Here is a 24,034-nt window from a genome sequence, read left to right on the forward strand (position 1 = left end):
AGTGGTTTTGCCCAGAAATCCAAAGTTTGATTTTGTATTTTGAAACAAGTTTCAAAGTTCAAAAACTCAAAATTTTCAACTCAGAAAAGTTAAGAGAGTTTAAGTAAGAGTAAAAAAGAAATCTCAACGACCCGATACGGTAAACAAAACACCAAAAGAATTGCATACTACCCCATTACACAATACTATTCAGGCCCAAAACTCAGAACATCACAAGATATATGCAAGGTGGAACCCTAGGTTGCGGCGGTCGACGAGGTTAAATTGGCGATGAGCTTCGTACTACTGGTTGTCGCCGTCGAAACCATGACCAACGATCAAAACGACGTGCTGATGTTGGCCCTCTGATCGGAGTTTGCTGGGCCCAAGTTTAAACCCCACATCACTGATCGGGTACTCCCTTGGCCTCCCTGTTTCAACGAACACTCTAAAGTTGAAGCTTCGAGCTAAAGTTTGTACTCTCTCTCCATTTCTGTCCCTAAATTAGTTTTATTTTTTATTTTTTTATTCTTTTTTTACCTATATCTTATAAGTTCAGTTAGGGTTGATATTGGTGTATTTGTTGTTGTTGTTAATTGAACTTAGGATGAATCGAATATGAACGCTTTAGCCTTGAAGAAATTTGTGGAGGAAAATCAGAAATTTGCAAGAAAGTGCTCAATTCAACATGTAAGGGAAATGAAGTTCTAAGTCGCCTATGAGGAAGATGGACATGGTTTTCGAAGATCTAAACCCTAACTTGAATCGTAGTGAGTTAGAGTAGTTAGATCTGAACCCTAGCTTGAATCTATGTGAGTTATTTCTGAATCAATGTTGTAATTTATGAATCAAAAATCTATTCAATGTTGCAAGTCGCAAGAATTAGGGTTCAGATTTTTGAATCGATGTTGTAATTCGCAAGAATTAGGGTTTATTAATGAAAGATCTTTTTTTTTTTTTTTAGGTAGATCTATAGATCTTTTGTGTGTGTAGTTGATGGTTATTGTTGTTGTTGTTATTGGCATTGATGAATAGATAAAACAAACAAAACAGATCTGTGTGTGAATTTGAATAGATCTGTGTTGAACAGATAAAAACAATCAACAGATTATACATTCAATAGATAAAAAAAATGATTTGAACATATATGGATTTTGAACAGATTTTTGAACAAATTGGAATTTATTGGATATGATTGAAGATTGATATATCATCTATCTGTCCTCTTAAATGAAAGATCTGTTCAAAATTTGAACATATAGTGGCTTGGTAGTAGCTTGGTGTATTTCAATAACAAAGATTTGAATAGATAAAAAAGAAAAAATAGAATTGAAAAAAATTGAACAGATAAACGAAATTTAGGAAAAAAATTGAACATATAGATATAATTTATGGGAAATAATTTAACAGATAAACAAAATTCATGGAAAGAATTGAACAGATATATATAATTTAAGAGAAAAAATTGAATGGATAGATATAATTTTGAATAGATAGACAAAATATTTGAACAGATAAAAAAAATTTAAACAGATAGATATAAATTTGAATAAATTGTCGAAAAGTCAAACAGATAAAAAAAAGTCAAATGGTAAAATTGGAAACAAAATGTTTTTCGAGATTTCTCACCAAATTATTTCACAAAACGTAAACCTTTCATCAATATAAAAATATCTCTTAGAGCTAATGTCTTATACCCTTCTTAAACTGGATTTATCACTAATTAACCTTTTAAAATATATATACTTATTTATTTAATAAATTTTAGAATATCTTTTCCTAATTTTTGGAATTACAAACTAAATAACTAATTTTATTTTGCAAATTTGCTATAAATTATTATTATTATTTTTTTTTTTGTTTGAAAAATTGATTTTATAAGCTTATTTTGGGCCAATTTTGAGTCCAAATTTGAGTGAGTCCCAAACGTCTTTTGGGGTAGGTCCAAAGAGGTAACGTGTTCTTTGTCGCATGGTAAGTCACACGGTGAAGACGGTTCATCAAAACCATTTATGAGTGAAGTCATTTTCGAGTTTGTGGAATATACAATTAAAGAATAAAATGTGGATTTCCTTATAATGCTTGTCTTATATTGGAAACTTAAGAGAGCTTGTGTTTGTATATAAACTCTAGGTGGAAAAACTTGGGTTGGGCCTTAAAGGGCACCCCAAGTTTGTAGAAGGGAGGAGTTATGGATAAAGTGAACCTTAGCTTAAATCACCACACACGCGCGTGCGCGCTGCCACCGCTGTCTTTCTAACCGGCTGAGCCAAGCCGTGCCGGGTGTGGGTTGTAGGTCGGGTCAGTTTTAATATTAATTTTTTTTTACAAAATTTATTTCAAATTCTTGCGGGAAAATTATTTGAATTTCAGAACAAAATTAATTTAATTTTTGCGCCAAAATTTTTTGTCCAAACAAAGCCTCCTCCGGTCCAATTTCCAACTGTCTAAATTGCTCTAAACTGCCCAGCAGTCCGAACAGATTCAGTTTTCTCCCAGACAGATTTAAATCCACCCAGGCAGATTTGAATAGATTCAAACTAGGTTTTAACAGATCTAAGTTTGAATTACACCTGTTCATTTGAAAAATATACCTGTTCGGATCTGTTCAACAGTCACATGTGTACCTATAAATTTAGAATTTCTCTAGCAGGATTCTACATCTGAAAATATCCAGCAAAAATCTATTCTCTTCCCATTTTGCTCTTTCTTTGCATAATTCTTCATATTAATTTTTAAGGAATACTTTGAGAGTATAGAACACAGGTTTGGTTCGCCATACAAATTGTTTGGAGTGCTACTACAATTTGTGAAGATTATTGTATCCTAGGAGATAGATTCCATTTATCCGTAAGCACCGTAGCGGAGCAAATCTATCTTAAGAATAGAGTGTCATACACTCGACTTGATCTTTTATATATTTATTTGTTTCGGTAAAATAAATTTAGTAAGTAATTTGTTTTATTTGTTTGATTTGTTTCTTTATTTATTTTACATAGAAGATTGATCTAACATTCTTAAGATAGAATCGAATTATTCTGTTTAAATAGAATTTTTCGTTTGTTTCCTTTCTTCTTTCTTCTTCTTACAGAAATTATTTTCTGTGGTTTTACAAAATAATATTTTGGTTGGAAAAATAAATAGTGGTAATATACTGTTTAACAAATAGTAGTAATATACTGTTTATTTTCTTTGACAACTAGTAGTAATATACTGGTGTCATTAACAATTCAGAATATTTATTTGTGAAGTTTGTCAGAAATTAATTTTGGTTTTTAGAAATAATCTATGAGTTTTCATTAATTAAAATTCTGTTTGAGTATTTTAATTATTGAAGTATTACAGAAATTTAATTTTCTGTGTGGAATTAATTTGTTTAAATAAAATTTTATTTTATTTTCAAATTAATTGAAAATAAAAGTTACAATTCTTGTTTCTTTTATTTTTACAGAATTTAATTATGTGGTTTTGGTTTAATTTTTTATGTAGTATAAAATTTTAATTATAATTTTGTTTTATAATTTATAATTCATGGCTATTGAAACTAATGCTCAAACAAGTACTAGTATGGTGGTTGCAATTGCTCCAACCTCTCCTCCTGTTGTGACTGTGCTAGTCAATCACGGTGAGAAGTCATGGAAGTTCTCAGGAACTGATTTTAAAAGATGACAGCAGAAAATGCTGTTCTATCTTACTACTCTCAACCTAGCACGTTTTCTCTGTAAGGATGCTCCTATTCTGAAAGAGAATGAAACCGACTGGCAAGTGGTTGCTGCAGTCGATGCCTGGAAACATGCTGATTTCCTTTGTTGGAACTACATTTTGAACGGATTTGACAACACATTATACAACGTCTACAGCTCTATCAAGACGGCAAAGGAACTTTGAGAGTCTCTGGGGAAAAAGTAAAAATAGAAGATGTTGGCTCAAAGAAATTTGTGGTTCGCAAATTCCTGGACTGTGTGATGGTTGATTCTAAGACTGTGATTAGTCAAGTTCAAGATCTCCAACTTATTCTGCATAACATTCACGCAGAAGGCATGTTTCTTAATGAATCTTTCCAAGTTGCAGCCTTAATTGAAAAATTACCACAAGGCTGGAAAGAATTCAAGAACTACCTTAAACACAAGCGCAAAGAAATGTCTTTGGAGGAATTAATTGTGAGTTTGAGGATTAAGGAGGACAACCGCAAGTCTGAGAAACGGGTTGGTAAGCATCTAATGGAGTCTAAGGCAAATGTGGTGGAACATGCTCCAAAAGCCAAGGGCCTGTTTGGAAACCATTCCGTTTTCAGTTTTCAATTTATATTTACAAAAATTTTAAAAATTGCCATAGAAACATGTTTGATAATTTTTTTGATTTATAAATAGTTGTCTCAATTTATAAATTTGAGGAAAAAAACGTAAACTCAAAAAATGAATTTACGTTTTCAGTTTTCATTTTTTTTTCAATTAATTTTTTTTCAAATAATTTATTTTCAATTTTTTTTTCAATTAATTTTTTTCCAATTAATTTTTTTTCAATTAATCTTTTTTTTTCAATTAATTTTTAAATTTTTTTTCCCAATTAATTTTTTTTCAAATAATTTTTTTTCAATTAATTTTTTTTTTCAATTATTTTTTTCCAAATAATTTTTTTTTCAATTAATCTTTTTTTTCAATTATTTTTTAATTAAATTTTTTCATTTTTTTTCAATTAATTTTTTTTTTCAAATATGTTTTTTCAATTAATTTTTTTTTCAATTATTTTTTTAACTAAGTTTTTTCAATTATAATGTGTGTGATCCCATTGTCATAAATAATAAAAATAAATATAAATATTTTAAGCCTGAACAAACATATTTTTTAGTTTATATTTTTAATTTTTTTAAACATTTTGTTCAAACCAAATGCGTTTGTAATTTTTTTTTCTTAAAATAAACAAAAACCAGTTTATAAATTTTTTGTAAACATAAACCAAAAACATAAACGTTACCAAACGCTACCCAAGAAACATAAGTTTTCTAGAAAAAGTTCCTCACAAGGCTCTAAAGGAGGAGAAGCTAAAAAGTACAAGTTTAATGGCAAATGCTACATCTGTGACAAAGAGGGACATCGGGTCAAAGATTTTCGTAGCAAACGCAAAGGCAAAGGAAAATCAAGCAAGAAGCCTGCACAAGCCAATATGACTGAAGTGGACAAAATTTCTAATGGTGCAGATGGCATAAATCTTTCTGCAGTTGTTTCCGAGGCAAACCTTGTTGGAAATCCTAAAGAATAGTGGGTGGACACTGGTGTTACTCACCACATCTGTGCCGACAAAAAGATGTTCACATCTTATTCTATAGTGGACAAAGGTGAGCCACTTTTTATGGGCAACTTTTCAACTTCCAAAGTTGAAGGACAAGGAAAGATTATTCTGAAGATGACTTCTGGAAAGGAACTCACTTTTAACAATGTGTTGCATGTACCGGACATTTGCAAGAACCTTGTTTCTGGATCTTTGTTGAGTAAAAATGGGTTTAGACTAGTTTTTTAAAGTGACAAGTTTGTACTTACTAAAAACATGATGTTTGTAGGGAAATGTTACATGTCTGATGGCCTTTTCAAAATGAATATAATGACTGTTGTACCTTATGTTATTAATAAAAATACATCTTCTTCTTACTTGCTTGAGTCTTCAAATTTGTGGCATGGTAGACTAGGACATGTTAATTATGGATCTTTGCATAGATTAATTAATATGGAATGTTTACCTAAATTTGACATTGATTCAAATCATAAATGTGAAATTTGTGTTGAGGTAAAATTATCCAAAACTCTTTTTCATTCAATTAAAAGAAGTATGAAACCACTTGAATTAATTCATAGTGACATTGTGATTTTAAACCAATTCAAACTAGAGGTGGGAAAAAATATTTTTTCGCTTTCATATATGACTAGATAAGATATAATTATGTTTATTTAATTCGAACCAAGAATGAAACTTTGGAAACGTTCATTCAATACAAGAATGAAGTAGAAAATCAACTTGGTAAGAAAATTAAAAAACTTAGAAGTGATAGAGGTGGTGAATATGAATCACCTTTTGGTGAGTTTTGTAAAGAATGTGGAATAATTCATCAAACCTCCGCTCCTTACTCACCTCAGCAAAATGGAATTGTTGAAAGGAAAAATAAGACTTTAAAAGAAATGATGAATGCCATGTTAATAAGATCTGGATTACCTCAGAACTTGTGGGGGGGAGCAATACTTTCTGCTAATTATATACTTAATAAAGTACCCCGAAAGAAAGTGAATTAAACACCTTATGAATTGTGGCATGGAGAGTACCATCCTACAAATACTTAAAAGTGTGAGAGTGTTTGGCTAAAGTGGCTATTTCTAGTCCTAAAAAGACTAAGATAGGTCCTAAAACCGTTGATTGCATTTTCATTGGTTATGCCATGAATAGTAGTGCATATCGATTTTTGATTCATAAGTCAAAACATTTCGAAATGCATGTAAATACTATTATTGAATCTCGAAATGCGTCTTTCTTTGAACATGTGTTTCCAAATAAAACTAGATAAGAGACTACTACTAATAAAATATCTTATGATGCTATTACTAGTTAGGGTCAAGAACAAGAGCAAGAGATAGATAAAAAATAAGAAAGAGGAACTTAGGCGTAGTAAACGTGCTAGAATCTCAAAATCTTTTGGTTTAAATTTTCTCACATTTTTGTTAGAAAATGAGCCCTTAACTTTTAAAGAAGCTATGTCCAGTCCTAAGGCTCCTTTATGGAAAGAAGCTGTAAATAGTGAAGTTGAATCCATCTTGCAAAATCACACTTGGAAATTGGTGGATCTGCCACCAAGTTGTAAACCTCTTGGGTACAAGTGGATTTTCAAAAGAAAAATAAAAGCAGATGGATCAATTGACAAATACAAGGCAAGACTTGTGGTCAAAGGTTTTAGACAAAAAGAAGGTCTTGATTACTTTGACACATATTCACCGGTTACTAGAATAACATCCATTAGAATGCTAATTGCTATTGCATCGTTATACAATCTAGAAATTCATCAAATGGATGTGAAAACCGTTTTCTTAAATGGTGAGTTAGATGAAGAAATTTACATGGAACAACCAGAAGGATTTTCTATTCCAGAAAAAGAAAAGAAAGTGTGTAAATTGGTTAAATCATTATATGGTTTAAAACAAGCATCAAAGCAATGTCATGAAAAATTTGACAAAGCAATGATGTCAAATGGATTCAAAATTAATGAGTGTGGCAAATGTGTTTATATTAAAAACACAGACAAATGTTATGTTATTGTATGTCTATATGTGGATGATATACTCATCATATGTAGTAATAATGACATGATTAAAACTATCAAGAAAATATTGAATAAACATTTTGACATGAAGGACATGGGCATTGCTGATGTAATTCTTGGTATGAAAATTACCAAAACATCAGAAGGATATACTTTGTCACAATCTCATTACATTGAGAAAATACTTGACAAATTCAGCAAAGATGATGTGCATCTTGCTAGAACACCTGTGGATATTAATTTGTTTCTTTCTAAGAATGTACAAGCAAGTATTTCTCAATTAGAGTACGCCCAAATTATTGGAAACTTAATGTACTTGATGAACTACACTCGCCCGGATATAGCTTATGCAGTAAGTAAATTAAGTAGATATACGAGTAATCCGAGAGTAAAACACTGGAAAACAATTATAAGGGTTCTAAGATACTTCAGATTTACTCGTAACATTGGGTTGAATTATACTAGATATCCAGCAGTATTTGAAGGATATTGTGATGCAAACTGGATATCGGATACTAGAGACTCAAAATCTACCAGTGGGTATGTATTTACTCTTGGTGGGGCGGCTGTATCTTGGAAATTTTCTAAACAGACTTGCATTGCTAGTCTACTATGGAATCAAAATTCATAACTTTAGATAAAGCTAGGGAAGAAGCCGAATGGCTTCGCCACTTCCTTGAAGATATTCCAATGTGGCCAAAATCGGTGCCTGCTATATGCATACATTGTAATAGTCAATCGGCAATTGGTAGAGCACAGAGTCATATGTATAACGGTAAGTTACGATACATTCGTCATCGACATAACACCGTAAGACAGCTACTCTCTAATGGAATTATTTCCATTGAATATGTGAATTCTAAAGACAACATAGCAGATCCACTAATCAAAGGGTTAGCGAGAGAGTTAGTTGAGAATTCATCGAGGGGAATAGGACTTAAGCCTATTAAATAAGAGTTACCACAACGGCAACCCAACCTAGTTGACTGGAGATCCCAAGATTTAGGTTCAAAGGGACAACCGAGTTGTGTATGACTCAAAAGGATCACTAGAGAGTCAAACTCCTACTCATTTCTATGATGAAATAGTAATGTCTGCAGCGTTTTGGGTTAAGTAATACTTTTAATGATTTTTATATCTAGGTATACTTAGTGGAGTATGGCAAGATACTCTTCATAAGAATCACCTATATGAGTGTAAACTGAGCCGGTTCTATGAGATTTGAGAAGGGCTACAATTCTCTAGAGTACTCATGAAAGACCAGGTTGTTTAGGGCCAAAATGAAAACAATAATGAGAACTAAACTATGTCTGGTAATATACTGTGTGAGTTCTATTGTCTTGGTTTACACAAACGGCTGAACAGTTCAAGACATCATGTTCCCTGGTTAGCTAGTAAATTCGATAGTGTCTCATAAAGAAAGGTTCAAAGCCACAAGTTACTTATCCTTTGCAGAATATTTCCAATATCTGTACTCTCTGTAATTAGATTATGTTGTTGCATTTTCTCTCTATCACATTCCATTCATGTGGGGGATTTATTGTTGGAAAATTTGGTTTTATAGGCTTATTTTGGGCCAACTTTGAGCCTAAATTTGAGTGGGTCCCAAATGTCTTTTGGGGTGGTTCCGAAGAAGTAACGTGTTTCTTGTCGCATGACTAGTCACACGGTGAAGACGGTTCGTCAAAATCATTTATGAGTGAATAGGAAGTTAATGTTATTTTCGTGTTCGTGAAATGGACAATTAAAGAATAAAATGTGGGTTTCATTGTAAGGCTTGACCCACATTAGAAACTTAAGAGAGCTTGTGTTTGTATATAAGCTTTAGGTGACAACACTTGGGTTTGACCTTAAGAGGTAGCCCGAGTTTGTAGAAGAGAAGAGTTATGGACAAAGTGAACCTTGGCTCAAACCACCACACACGTGCGCGCGTTGCCGCCGCTGTCCGTCGACCGGCCAAGCCGAGCCGTGCCGGGTGTGGGTTGGGTCGGTTCTAAAATTAATTTTTTGGACAAAATTTATTTCAAATTCTTGTGGGAAAAATTATTTGAATTTCAGAACAAAATTAATTTAATTTTTGCACCAAAATTTTTTGTCCAAACAAAGCCTCCTCCAGTCCAATTTCCAACTGTCTAAACTGCCCAGCAGTTCGAATAGATTCAGTTTTCTCCCAAACAGATTTAAATCTACCCAGGCAGATTTGAACAGATTCAAACTGGGTTTCAACAAATCTGAGTTTGAATTGCACCTGTTCATTTGAAAAATGTACCTGTTCGGATCTGTTCAACAGTCACATGTGTGTCTATAAATTTAGAATTTCTCCAGCATAATTCTACATCCGAAAATATCCAGCAAAAATCTGTTCTATTCCCATTTTGCTCTTTCTTTGCATAATTCTTCATATTAATTTTTAGGGAATACTTTGAGAGTATAGAACACATGTTTGGTTTACCGTATAAATTGTTTGGAGTGCTACTATAATTTGTAAAGATCATTGTATCTTGAAAGAAAGACGCCATTTATCCATAACTATCGTAGCGGGGCGAATCTATCTTAAGGACAGAGTATCACACGCTCGACTTGATCTTTTATATATTTACTCGGTTCGGTAAAATAAATTCGATAAATAATTTATTTTATTTATTTCTTTATTTATTTTACACAAAAGATTGATCCAACAATTTTTTATCCAATTCTCCACTCAAACCAACCAAACTTAGGTACTGCCATGCCAATGTAACATCAGACACTCGTATTATTTAAAAAAAGTAGTTTAGCAATAAAAAAAGAAGAAGGAATAATTGAGATTTGATGCAAATAAAACAAAATTTGATCAATCTTAATCAGATTTTTCAATGTCACAAATCCTACCGACTTTTGTTTTCTTTTTCTTTTTATTCTTATAATTTCACGTTTTTTATTAGAGCAATTTGATATTTGATTGTGAGATGTTAACTATCAATGATAATAATGAGGTATTTTGTAGGAATGTTAACAAAAAATTAGTCGCCCCCTGTTATTTAATCTTTTATACAATCGGTCCCTAACAGAGATAGAGAAGGGGAGTTGTGTATTAAGTAGCTTGGCAGTTGTTTGGTTTGTATTTGAGAAACATGTTTTGAGATAAAAAGTACGAAAATTTGTTTGGTTTGGTTTTTTTTCAAAAGATGTTTTGAAAAATTATTTTGAGAGAGAGTTTTGAAAAAAGTGATTGATTTGATGTGTATGAGAGAGAGATTTGTTTGAAAAATTTGTAAACCAAACAAGTTTTAGAAAAAAAATTTGGAAAAATTTGTTTGGTTTGATTACTTTTGAAAACTTATTTGTAAAGAATTCTTCTTAAATTTTTTTTAGAAACACAAACCAAACAAGGCCTTTCGTCAAATCCTTTACAAACATTAATCAACCCTACTTGATTGGGACACAAGACATAATTTTATTTGGTTAAGAAAAAATTGGCTGAATTGGTAAATCGATCTTGCCAATCCAAATCATTGGTTTGGTTCGATAGTTTATGGGAGAATTAGGTTATGATTTCAGAAAATTAAGAACAGTTAATAATGTTTTAATTCATAGATTGAAACTCATAAGGATCGAATTTATCCAAACTGAACGTTGAAGACTTTATTGGTCCAAACCTTTGATTATGTTTCCCCTATTTATATGATTTAACACATTTTATATTATTAAAAATTAAGTGTACTTTTTCATAAATCCCTTTTTATTTTCATTTAGTCCATATTATTTTCTTATATTCCAATAAGGCCTATGGGTGACATAGTTACCAAAATAACCCTAATAATATTCACATTTACAATGTGAATATTCTGCGATGTGAATGTTAACATGTTAGTGTGAATGTTCACACTATTAGTGTAAACATTCACACGTCAATGTGAATATTCATATTGTCAATGTGAACGTTCACACTATTAGTGTGAACATTCACACGTCAATATGAATGTTCACATCACCAAATTGCTAACTATTCAAAAAATATTTATAAGGGTAAAAATGTTCATAAAATACCTTAAATATGAGAATTATGATTTGGTAGATCAAATATTCAAATAATGAGACCTATTAGAATATAAAAATATCTTATAGATTAATTGGAATACAAACATTTGAGAACGAATTTTCTAATAAATCTCTCTAAAAATTATACTTTTATAGTAATTTCTATATAATATGAAGAATTCACTATGTTTTCACACAAATATATATATATATATATATATATATATAAAATTGAAATAGATCATTGATTGTTTAAAATGATTCTATGTTTATATATAGTGATAGAACATTACAGCTTAGAATAATAGAACCAAACCAGAACAAAGATGATTATTTTATAATTTGATTCTAATTCAATTTTAAACGTTTAACAATTCAATTTAATTTCAAAATCTTTGAAAATCTCAAAATTTAATTTAATTCTTGATTCAACTCAAAACTGAATTATACCAATATATGAACACCTCTAATACTTTAGTGGGGATGAGCCTAACAAAAATGTGAAGTCCACATTTGGAGTACAGGTAGAGCCACTAACTAATGCCATGTCCAAAAAGGTCTTTGTATTAATCACACAAAAACTGAAAAGAAGTCTAGCCATGGACTGTCCCATGGCTGGTATGAGATGAGATGACATGTGCTCCCACCAAAATTGAAAAACCCATCAAACTCATCTTTCCAAGAATCATATCATTAGTGCATAGACAAACACCCACAATATGAATAATTGATTTAGACATAAAGTAAGTGCTTGGAGAGCTTAAGAAGCCATCACTCCCCATTTGAGAGGACCCCCATCCATCCCCTTTGAGATAGGTGGGGGCAGCATTCCTATAATGGGTTCAAAAAGTAAGGCCTTCTTCAAATTTCCCATTATGCATTTAATAAATATATGCATGTAAAATATTTTTATTCCTAGCTCATGCAAGACCAAAATAGGTGACTCATCTCCATGGATATACAAGAATCCAATCTGAATGGTAATTCAAATCACTAAAGTTAAGAATATAGAATGAATTACAGAATGTAAAATATATTTTAAATGTGAATTCTAACATAATTAGGTTTAATTTTAGCCATTTATTATACTTTTTTAAATTATATTCTGCATGCTTAACGTTGCTGAATTCAAATAATAAGTTTTCAAAAAGAAAAAGAAAATAATTTTTATTTTCAATGAAACAAGTATTTCATTACATATTAAGAAAATCACATTCTCAAATTGAATTAAGAGTAACATACATAATAACACGTAGAACCATGAAAAATTTTTGATCCCAACAGTTCCTTAATGCTGTGTTTGGTTGGGAGATTTGAAGAGGGATTTGGAAAGGGAAATGAAAAATGTAGGTGAAATGTGAATAAAACATATCTATATTTCACATAGTTTCGCACACCTTTTCTCTTTTTCTTTTCAAATCCCTCCTCAAATCCTCCAACCAAATACAGCGTAACTGAATTACTTAAATTGATCAATCATATGCCATTGAATCACATCAATATTATGAACATATTAATAGTTAAATTTATATTTGGGATATGTAAATTCATAAATTTATTTTGTAGTTTTGCATTAGATTGACTTAACAATTTCAAAGGTTAATATGTGACTGACCACCAAAATTATGTGAAAAATGCATTGGAATTTTAATTATTTTGACGTTATTTTTACTTAGGCCTCGTTTGGGAAGGCTCTATTTTAGCCAAAAAATCAAAAAGTTATTAAATTAGTCAAAAAGCCAACAACTCATATCAAAAAGTCAAAGATTCTCTTTTCTCTCTACTTTTTGCACATCTTTTCGTAATTAGCCAAAAAGTCATCACAAACATACAAGTTTTTTTTACCTACCTTTTTAGCCAAATAGCCAAAAAGTTACTAAATTAGCCTGTTCCCAAACGAGGCCTTAGACACACGGTTCTACATGTACTGTTGTTAACATAGCCTTTATAAATAATTAGCTTTTTTAAGATGATGTTGTCTATTTCAATGACAAAAATTAAAGTTTTGGCTATGTTTGGTTTGTATTTATAAAATAATTTTTGGAAAGCATTTACAAAATTTAAAAATTTGTTTGGTTGTATATTTTGAAAGTAATTTTAAAATTTCAGAGTTTGGGATGATTTATTATTATTATTATTATTATTATTATTATTATTATATAGTTGAATAGATGTTTGTGAGAGAAAAAATAATTAATTGACGTATAGTAGAGAGAAAAATGATTTTAAATTTTTTTTTTTTTCAAAAATTTTTTACTAAACAAATTTTTAAATTTTTTTTCTCAAAAAGTGTCTCTCAAGAGATAAACCAAACAAGGCGGTGGTTTCTCATTTGCATAAGATTTTGAATAATATTAGGAATCATGGGCATCATGAAGATTTTTTTATCTTTTGATTATTGTGTAGTATTTTATTATATGTATAATCTAAATATAGATAATCTTTCATGATTATTTTCATAATATTTTTTTCATAATCTCTAACATTACTCTAAGCTTTTCTACTAGCTTTTTATATGGCTTTTTGATAACTTTTAGTTTGGAATTTCAATAAAGAATAATGCTTGGGACCCCCTTTTGGGGGTCACCCCCTCACCCCCTTGCCACGTGGCGGGTGATGATTTGAGGAGCAGTAAAAAAAAGAAAAAGAAAAAGAAAATGTAACCAATAAGAGAGAGTGGGTCAAAGGGGTGGAGAGAAAAGGGGAAATGAATCATTGCTGTTCAATAAAAATCCAAAAAGCCACAACAAGAGTCCTTAGGAAAGTAAAACTCAAATTAATTAAAAGATTATACCATAATAAAAGCGACTTTAAAAAGCCAATTAAAAGCCTATCCAAATGAGGTAGCTTTATTCTCAATTATAGGTTTTAGCTTATAATATTTTGATGCTAATATCTTGACATCAAATTTTATTTAATACTTGGCTTATAGTATTTTGGCAATTATGAGTAAGCGACAGTTGAGACTCATATTTTTTTTAGTTTGGTGTTTGCTTTACAAATTGCCTAGACCGAAGTTTCGGATGAATTATATCATGTATGAGTGATTAAATGAGGATAGTTAATATCATCTCATAAGTGAAATTAGAAGAGTATTATTTTCTTCTTCCAAAATATTATTTTCTTAACCTCTTATATATTCAACCTTTTATCTGTTAACGGAACTTATCCAAATAAGAAAAATTCAATCTTTTATCCTATTTATTTCAATAGTATAACTCACTTTCATAATTCTATCAATAATCATATTCACATCCAATAATGTAAAAAGAAACAAGGTACAAAGCCAACTATGTTACATAAAAGTTCACAAATAATTTGTAGGAAATGGGTATGACACTGATGGTCATTAATCTCCAAACGAGTATAGTCCATATATATTCCAATCTAATATATTTGTGATAAAAATATAAAAATACCTTAATATATATATATATATATATATATTTAAAATGTATTGAAGTATGTTGATAACTATTATATTTTGACATTATCTTCACATTAATATTTTGAACGGCTGTTAGCAACTTAGCATGACTCATAAATTAATAATTTTTACTTTATAAAATTATAGCCATAAATTAATGACCAATAAATTTTTAACAATTTCAATTTTTTCTCTTAGATGGTAGAGTCGGATTTGGGGTGGCTATTGTCCTGGGGGCACTACACTCATTATTGTGTAACTAAATGGACCTATTTCAAGATTCATTTTGATGATTCAAACCGTTTATGTTTTAGAGTATATCGAGTAGAATGTACATTTTCATCTTCTCACATTATATTCATTTTAGTACTTTAAATTATAATTGTTATTTATTTTTATAGATACAAATGTGAGTGGATGAAAGGGTTAACGATATTCGATTAATTTTTTGTAGATACGTTCTACTCGATATACTTTAAAATATGAACGGTTCGAATTATCAAAATGAGTCTCAAAATAGACTCATTTGACTACACAACAGTGATTACTACGTTGCACAACAACCATGCCAAATCCGGTAGAGTTTAATATCATTTTCTACTGTCTACTTACAAAAATATAGTAAAGAATGGTGTATTTCCAATCAGAAAGTTTGAATTTTCGAAAAAAAGCTCCCAGAATGATAGATTTATAGTGTATATTTAAAGTTATTTTTTGTAAACTAATAGCATCAATGAATCTTAGCCATTAATTTAAAAAAATGATTTTATTTATTTATTTATTACACTACACTCTATTTTCTATATAGATAAATTGCACTCACGTTTTTTAAGATTTGAGAAAAATAAAGTTTATTCCACATTTTTTATATAATTACATTAACATCTATTTTAGTAAATTAAAATAACCGAAACTAATACAGATGATGTGTAAACTCTAAAACAAACAAAAATAAATATACATTTTAGTAGAAAAGATATAAAAATATTATTTTTTTTTCATTTATACGATTAACGAATTATTAATGACAAATGATTTAATTGTTATGTGAATTAAAATCTCAAGAGAAATCATTATAAATATGTAAAATATGTGAGTAATTGTATTTTCTCCGAATTGCAAGGGAGGGGAGCATAATTTACCCTTTCTTTGGCCCTATTTGGTAGACTTTGTTTGAGTTAAAAGTTTATAATCAGAAAATATAAACTAAAATCACTTAATTCTCAACTTTCAAATAATAAGTTTTTTTTAAACTTATTTAAATTATTTCTATCAAATAAATTATAAGTAAAAATTACACCAAACAATCCAAATATAAAATTTCAAATTAAAATAAAGTATAAATTGCACTTTACCTTTTTATGTTTGGTTACTTTTCCACTTTGATTTTTAAAATTTATTTTTTCTCATTTTGGCTTTTCATGTTTCAAATTTTTATCAATTTACTCCTAAAGTTAAGTTCTATTAAAATTAGATAGAAATGATACGTTTGCAGTCACGTGATATAAAAATATTTTATTATATATAACTCATACCTCTAATATAAACTCAAATCTCAACATAATAATATATATTTTTATATTATGTGATATTTATTGTAATATTTTCTATCTACTTTTAAATATAAATTAACTTTAAAAATAAATTAAGAAAAACTTAAAATTTGAAGAGTCAAAATAAAAAAATAAAATAAAATTTAAGAGCTAAAATAAAAAAAAAATGATGTAATTTACCCTAAAATAAACTGGAATCACCTTCACAAACCGTAACAAACAGCCCCTTTATTGTAGTTGATGACGTAGAGAAGTGATACTATGATGAAAGCTTTTGTTTTTACAATGACGAAAACGGCACCGTTTTTAAGAGCATACCACTTCACTTGGGTATGGAATTTTCAGTACCTACCTTTCTAGAGAAACTGTCTCAATCCAAGAAAATCCAAAACATTTTCTCGCGAAAAAGAGAACTTTCCTTGTCTAAAAAGATTTTACAATTTTCTGTTCCAAGCACTAAAAAAGAGAAAAACTAGAGAGAGGTATATCTGAGATTATAGAGAGAGAAAGCCCTCTGTTTATAGAGAGAGATAGAGAGAGGTTAGCCCTTGAAGGCATGTTTTGTCGGCCATTACTGTTTCAATGAAGAGTTCTCTCTCATCTCCTCTTCCATTCGCCTAAAGATCACAAAAACTTAAATCCCCCAAAAAAACCCAAAACCCAAGATTTATCTGTGTGCTCTCTTGCTTCTCCAATCAAACTTTCTCCAATAAAATAATACCAAAAAAATCTCTGATTCATTGCATTTGATTTCCTTCTTTTTGGCTTTTTCCCTTGAAAAAGTTTTTGATGTTTGTTTTTTTCTTCACAAAATCTTGGATTTAGATTGGAAGATCCCACTATCATTGTCAACAGTTGGAAACTATAGTTCTTGTTTTTGTATTCATGTTCTCCCATTGATGAATCACATGGTTTTTGCTATGTCATCATCTCAAGGAATCACTTGAAATAACTGACTCTGCTGTTTGTTGGTGTCTTTTCTGTGAGGAGTGACATTCTCAGAGGTATGTCAAGTTTTTTGTTTTTTTGTTTTTATTTATCTTTGATGGGTTTATTTGAATTCCTTCTTGTCATTTCAGCAATACCCATTTGTTTTTATGTATTTTTTTCCCCTTCTAATTGTTGGGTTATTCGAAATGTTTTTGATTCATCACCCTGTTCTGTGTGTATTTTTAAATTCCCTAAATCATTGTTTGTCAAAGATTGTTTATAAGGGTTCATATCTAGAATACGTATTTTGTTTGCTTGCTGTGCTTCTGAATCATGAATTGGTGAATTGATTTCAAAATGGTAGATTTATAATTCTTTTGTTAAACATTGGCTTCAATACAGGATTGGAATTCTGAGTTCATTTGGTTGTTTGACACTCTAATCCAAGTTGCTTAGTTTACGCGTAGTCGTCAAATTCTCAAATTGTGCTGTAAATTTGATACAATGGAGGGTATTATAATGCCTGATTCAAGGAGATGTTTGGTCTCAAGTTTAACCGGATTTTTGGTTGTCACTGCTCTATTGGTTTGTACCTCAGAAGGGTTGAATTCAGAGGGGCTGTACCTTCTGGAGTTCAAGAAAAGCATCCGAGATGAATTTAATCATCTAGGAAATTGGAATTCCGGTGACCGAACACCATGTGGTTGGAAGGGTGTGAATTGCACATCGGATTACAATAATCACAATCCAACAGTGGTGTCTGTTGATTTGAATTCGATGAACCTTTCTGGAATCCTGAGCCCTAGTATTTGTAGTTTGGTCAATCTTGCTACTCTTGATGTTTCTTACAATGGGTTCACTGGAAATATTCCCAAGGAGATTGGAAATTGCTCGAGATTGGAAAGTCTTAATTTGAACAATAATCAGTTTGATGGAGAAATTCCCTCTGAGTTGTGTAATTTGTCTCGTTTAATAAACCTGAATTTGTGCAATAACAACATCTCTGGTCCTATTCCGGAGGAGCTTGGAAATCTTTCCTCTCTGGTTCAGTTTGTGGCATACACTAACAAGATCACCGGTCCACTGCCTTATTCTATTGGGAATCTGAAGAACTTGACGACATTTCGAGCTGGGCAAAATGGGATTTCTGGGAGCATACCGTCAGAGATTGTTGGTTGTGAGAATTTGGGATATCTTGGTCTTGCTCAAAATTATTTAGGAGGGAATATACCAAAAGAGATTGGGATGCTTGGGAACTTGAAAGAATTGATTCTTTGGGATAATCAGTTGTCTGGTTTCATACCGAAGGAGCTTGGAAATTGTACGAATCTTGAGACTCTTGCTTTGTACCAGAACAACCTCATTGGTGAAATTCCTGCTGAGATTGGGAACATCAAGATCTTGAAGAAGCTATACTTGTACAGGAACGAGTTGAATGGAACAATACCATGGGAATTTGGTAATCTTTCTTTAGCAATCGAAATTGATTTATCAGAGAACTGCCTGGTGGGAGAGATTCCAACCGAATTAAGTCAAATAAAGGGTTTGCGCTTACTCTTCCTTTTCCAAAACCAGCTTACAGGTGTTATACCAAACGAGCTTAGTAGCTTAAAGAACTTGACGAAGCTCGATCTATCAATTAATAACCTCACGGGTCCGATTCCATTTGGATTTCAATACCTACCTGAAATGCTTCAATTACAGCTTTTCGAAAACTCTCTCAGTGGTAGTATTCCTCAAGGACTCGGACTTTACAGCAAACTTTGGGTAGTTGATTTTTCAGACAACAAGCTAACGGGAAGAATACCTCCTCATATTTGCCAGAATTCTAATTTGATTTTGCTGAATTTTGGGTCCAATTTGCTGTATGGAAATATTCCTGGTGGGGTCACAAAATGCGCCTCCTTGGTGCAACTTCGTCTCGATGGAAACAGGCTAACGGGGAGCTTTCCTTCTGATTTGTGCAACTTGGTGAACCTGTCTGCTGTTGAGTTGGGTCAGAACAAGTTTAGCGGTCCCATTCCTCCAGACATCGGAAATTGCCGAAAATTGCAAAGGCTTGATCTCGCAGGAAATTACTTTGTGTCCGAGTTACCGAGGGAGATAGGAAATCTGTCCAAATTGGTGACTTTTAACGTTTCGTCTAATTTGCTCAGTGGACGAATACCACCCGAAATTCTTAGCTGCAAGTTGCTTCAACGGCTTGATCTTAGCCACAACAGATTTGTTGATTCGATACCAAGTGAGCTCGGAACCCTTTCGCAGATGGAACTTCTCATGCTTTCTGAAAATAATTTATCTGGAAATATACCTGCAGCATTGGGCAACCTCTCTCATTTGACGGAGTTGCAGATGGGTGGAAACTTGTTTTCTGGAGAAATACCGTCAGAGTTGGGCACTCTTTCTGGGTTGCAGATTGCGCTGAATCTTAGTCATAACAATCTCTCTGGAAGAATACCACCTCAGCTTGGGAATCTTGTTTTGCTCGAATTCCTCCTACTGAATAACAATCATTTGAGCGGTGCAATACCAAGTACGTTCGGTAATCTATCAAGTTTATTGGGTTGTAACTTCTCGTACAATGATCTTTCTGGACCATTGCCCGTTGCCCAATTGTTTCAGAACATGGCCAGGAGCAGCTTCATTGGAAACAAAGGGCTCTGTGGAGGGCCTTTTGGGAATTGCATTGGGAACCCATTTTTCAATTCAATTCCTCCACCTTTGAGAGGTTTAACCGCTCCTCGGGCTAAAATCATCACAGTAGTTTCAGCTGCTATAGGTGGAGTTTCTCTTATTCTAATTGCATTTGTCTTATATCTCATGAGGCGTCCGATTGAGGTAGTTGCTTCCTTCCAAGAAAAAGAGATATCTTCCTCTCCGGTTTCAGATATTTATTTTCCTCCCAAGGAGGGTTTTACTTTCCACGACCTCCTTGAGGCCACAAACAATTTTCATGACAGTTATGTTATTGGGAGGGGAGCGGTTGGGACGGTTTACAAGGCGGTTATGCATTCGGGGCAAACAATTGCTGTTAAGAGACTAGCATCTAACAGAGAAGGGAACAACAACATTGAAAACAGTTTTCGAGCTGAGATTTTGACAATGGGAAATATTAGGCATCGTAACATTGTAAAGCTTTATGGGTTTTGTTATCACCAGGGTTCGAATTTGCTTCTTTATGAGTACATGGAAAGGGGTAGCTTGGGTGAAATGCTTCACGGAGCATCTTGTGGCTTGGACTGGCCAACACGGTTTATGATTGCTCTTGGGGCGGCCCAGGGTCTTGCTTACTTGCATCATGACTGCAAACCGAGGATCATTCACCGTGATATAAAGTCTAACAATATTTTGCTTGATGAGAACTGTGAAGCCCATGTCGGTGATTTTGGTTTGGCAAAGGTCATTGACATGCCTCAAGCCAAGTCAATGTCTGCAATTGCAGGATCGTATGGATACATTGCCCCTGGTAAGCCCTCGGTTTGACAGTCTATAGTTTCTGCTTCCAAGTTCATTGTTTATACTTTCGGATATCTATGATTAACATAAAAGAATAATAATTCAATTTTGGGTTCTAAGAAAGTAATTAAATATTCATTCTATATCAAAATATTGGGTTCTAAGAAAATATTGGGTTCTATGCCTTGTTTGTTTGGTTAAGAGAAATCTGAATAATGAACAAACATTGTTAGTAACTTGAACTTTTGCTGTTCATACATACAACTAGCTGATACAACTCATACTTATGTTTTATTTCTTTGTTTCTTTAGTATTTGCTTTATTCGTTTGGGAAATGGATAGACTTTTTAGCTGTTTTTAGCTATTTTTAGCCTAGGCTAAAAAGTCTTGTTTGGGTTAGGTTTTTTGATTTTTTAGACTTTTGTGAGAGAAAAAATGAAATAATTATGATTTGAATGTGACATTTTGTCTTATTGGCTTCTTAGACTATTTTGTCTTTTTGTGGCTATTTTAGCCTTCTAGCTCCAAAAACTAAAATGCCAAACGAGGGCAGAGATGGCTTACAAATCAAAAGGATAAATGCCATTTACATTTCCAATTTTTTGAAAATTTCCCAGTGCTATCCCTTGTATCCTCATTTTGCATGGGCTAAAAAGCTGGTTTTTAGCTAAAATGAGCCAAAAAGCAAAAGGCTGTTTGTCTTGAGCTAAAAAGGCAACAAAGGTAGCTAAAAAAGCCAACTTTCCCTGCAACAAAAACTTTTTTTTAACAATTACCAAATGCATCAGCTTTTTTAGATTCTAAAAAAATGCAAAAAAGCAACTAAAAAGAAATTGTTGGAGAAAATTGCTTATTCATGCCCTTCTTACTGACAAAGCTTCTTGAGCTAAGTTCTGAGCACTGTGAGTCATATGACCTTATTCATCAATCGATCTAACAGTTTCACTCAGAAAAGTAGATGAAGGCAAATTTTTTTTTTTTTTTTTTTTTTTTTTTTTTTTTTTTTAAGTCATATGATTCCTAATGTTAATCAAGTTACAGTCTTTCTCTCTCTCTCAGCTGACTTGTGCCTTGTTGATTGAAATAATTTTTAACTCCATTCGGACTGATGATTTACCTTTTCTTGATGCCAGAATATGCATACACAATGAAGGTTACCGAAAAATGTGATATTTATAGCTACGGAGTAGTTCTCTTGGAGTTGCTAACTGGAAGAACTCCTGTACAGCCACTAGAAAACGGAGGCGATCTTGTCACGTGGGTGAGGATTTATATTCGAGAACATTCGTTATCATCTGGGATACTAGACAGTCGATTAAATTTGATTGATGGAAGTACCACCATCAATCACATGCTTACTGTCTTAAAAATTGCTTTATTGTGCACGAGTTTATCCCCCTTTGATCGGCCATCAATGCGTGAAGTTGTGCTAATGCTGATTGAGTCTAGTGAGCGAGAAGCGAACTTTATTTCGTCTCCTGTTTACGATCATCCTCCGAAAGATGATATGCCTCTTAACTGTATGTAACAGCAGTCTCTCGGTTTTCCATTACTGATATATTTTTTAGGACTCTGATTATTCCTTGGTATCATCGTTTGCCATGATTAAATTATAAAATCATAATGTGCATCCTCTTTTATTTAAGCAAAATATCATTACTTATTTAGATTTTTTAGTATGAGTTTGGGGTGTAACTAATCTTTCTCTTGTACATTATTTCTTTCCTTTTGTTTATTTTCCATCGTTTAGACATAATAGGAATACCATGTTCCATTTACTACGTTGTGATGAAATAGAATGAGTTTTCTTATTCTTCTTTTTTTTTTTTTGGTTTGCATGACAAGGTGTTAAATTGCCCTTTAGTTTATGGGATTTTGGATAGAATGTGATGGTGACAAACCACACCAAATTTTCTGAAGTAGGGATGACTAATTTTAGGATGGTGGTTCATCATTATTGGGAGGCTAATGCATTTTTAGAACTCTTAGATTGTTTGAATCATGGATTTTGGTAAGAATTTAGAAAGGGAAAAAGGACAGTGTGGGTAAAATGTAAGTGAAATACAGTTATATTTCATTTACGTTTTATTTAACTTTTTTTTTTCCTTTCCAAATTTCTATCAAAATTTATGATCTAAACATAACTTGAAAAGTTATATATCGATAGGGCATAGAGGGGGGAGATGGGAATTTTTGAAGGTGGGGAGATTTGAAGTGAAAGTTGTGTATGTGCGATGAGTTGGGAAGATGGCAAGCACCCAGAGAGTTGGAGAACGCCGTAGGTGAGAGATGAGAGAGCCAAGGCACCCTTAGGAGAGAGAGAGAGAGAGAGAGAGAGAGGGTAGTAGAGAGCTTCATGCTTGTGAAGAGCAATGATGTTCAGTGTGTCGTTGCGTGCATGGAGGTTCCCTAACAAGTTAGGGAAAGCTAGCTCAGCTGAAGGTAGGCAACGCAACCCCCTTGACTAGGTCTAGGCATAATGGATGGAAATCAAAGCCAACTATGCAATCCTTGATGCCGGCTTCAGGGGGGTTATCATACATGGGCAAAGGTGACGCATGATACATTCTTCTCTAGAAGTGTTAAAGTAGTTCAGAGGTTGGCATATGATACTCACATGTCTTGTTAAAGCCTCTCTCTTTCTGAGATTGGTTTGAATGCATCATGGAGGCTTGACGAGCACTCAAACGAATCCTTTGAACAGTAGTCTCCAATCTACAACTTCTTTTGTAGTCTTGAGCAGAATACCTAAGCCCTGTTCCTAGCCAGGTAGCGTGGTCAGACTGTCTTGGTTCTTCAGGAATGAGGCCTCTCTCGATGAAGCTATCGGCATGCCAAGTGACCGAATAGGGTGGGATCAGGCATAAGCGGGTTTCGCTAGGTGAATCATAGTGTAGTGCTTGGTTTGCTGATTGGTCCACATGTCATCGACTGGAGGTGACATGGCATGCATGGCTTGCAGGACAAGCCATCGGAGGGTGGCCCATGCACTTAAAATTGGTATGCATGAGATGCTTTTTCTTTATAAGGGGAATATGGCATTGAAGTTTCTAACAACATAGATTACTTTCGGCAAATTCTATTTCTACACACTTAAATAATTCAAGGAACACACTTAATGAATTTTTAATTTGATGACAATTATATTCTAAACCTTAAAGACCATAATAGACATCCAGTAACACTTATAATATTATATACAAAAATTCTCTGTATACATCTTTTAAGAACAAAAGGATCGCAGTGTACACCTTTCGAGTTAAAAAAATAAACCCTAGTTTTTTTTTCCATTGTTGTCTGGGTGAGAGTAGTTTTTCTAGAGATGATTTGACTCCATCTATCATCCAATGCAAACCCTGCTTTTTTAGA

General features: G+C 32.4%; 1 protein-coding gene across 1 annotated transcript; it reads left to right on the forward strand.

Annotated features, from left to right (window-relative positions):
* Positions 1-16,646: 16,646 nt before the first annotated feature.
* On the forward strand, positions 16,647-22,316 carry LOC114262758 (uncharacterized). Its single transcript, XM_028203145.2, has 3 exons — positions 16,647-17,283; positions 17,612-20,675; positions 21,799-22,316. The coding sequence occupies exons 2-3, from the start codon at positions 17,714-17,716 to the stop codon at positions 22,191-22,193; spliced, it is 3,357 nt and encodes a 1,118-aa protein (XP_028058946.2). The 5' UTR covers positions 16,647-17,283; positions 17,612-17,713; the 3' UTR covers positions 22,194-22,316.
* The last annotated feature ends 1,718 nt before the right edge of the window (positions 22,317-24,034 follow it).

Source organism: Camellia sinensis, chromosome 7, assembly GCF_055761805.1.
Source record: "Camellia sinensis isolate YWXY chromosome 7, ASM5576180v1, whole genome shotgun sequence".
Classification (NCBI taxonomy): Eukaryota; Viridiplantae; Streptophyta; class Magnoliopsida; order Ericales; family Theaceae; genus Camellia; species Camellia sinensis.

Bases quoted from the DNA above. Each gene is read 5' to 3' on its own strand.
- LOC114262758 (XM_028203145.2), top strand. From the start codon at position 17,714: ATGGAGGGTATTATAATGCCTGATTCAAGGAGATGTTTGGTCTCAAGT. The intron at 20,676-21,798 runs GTAAGCCCTCGG...TCTTGATGCCAG, and splicing joins GTATGGATACATTGCCCCTG to AATATGCATACACAATGAAG.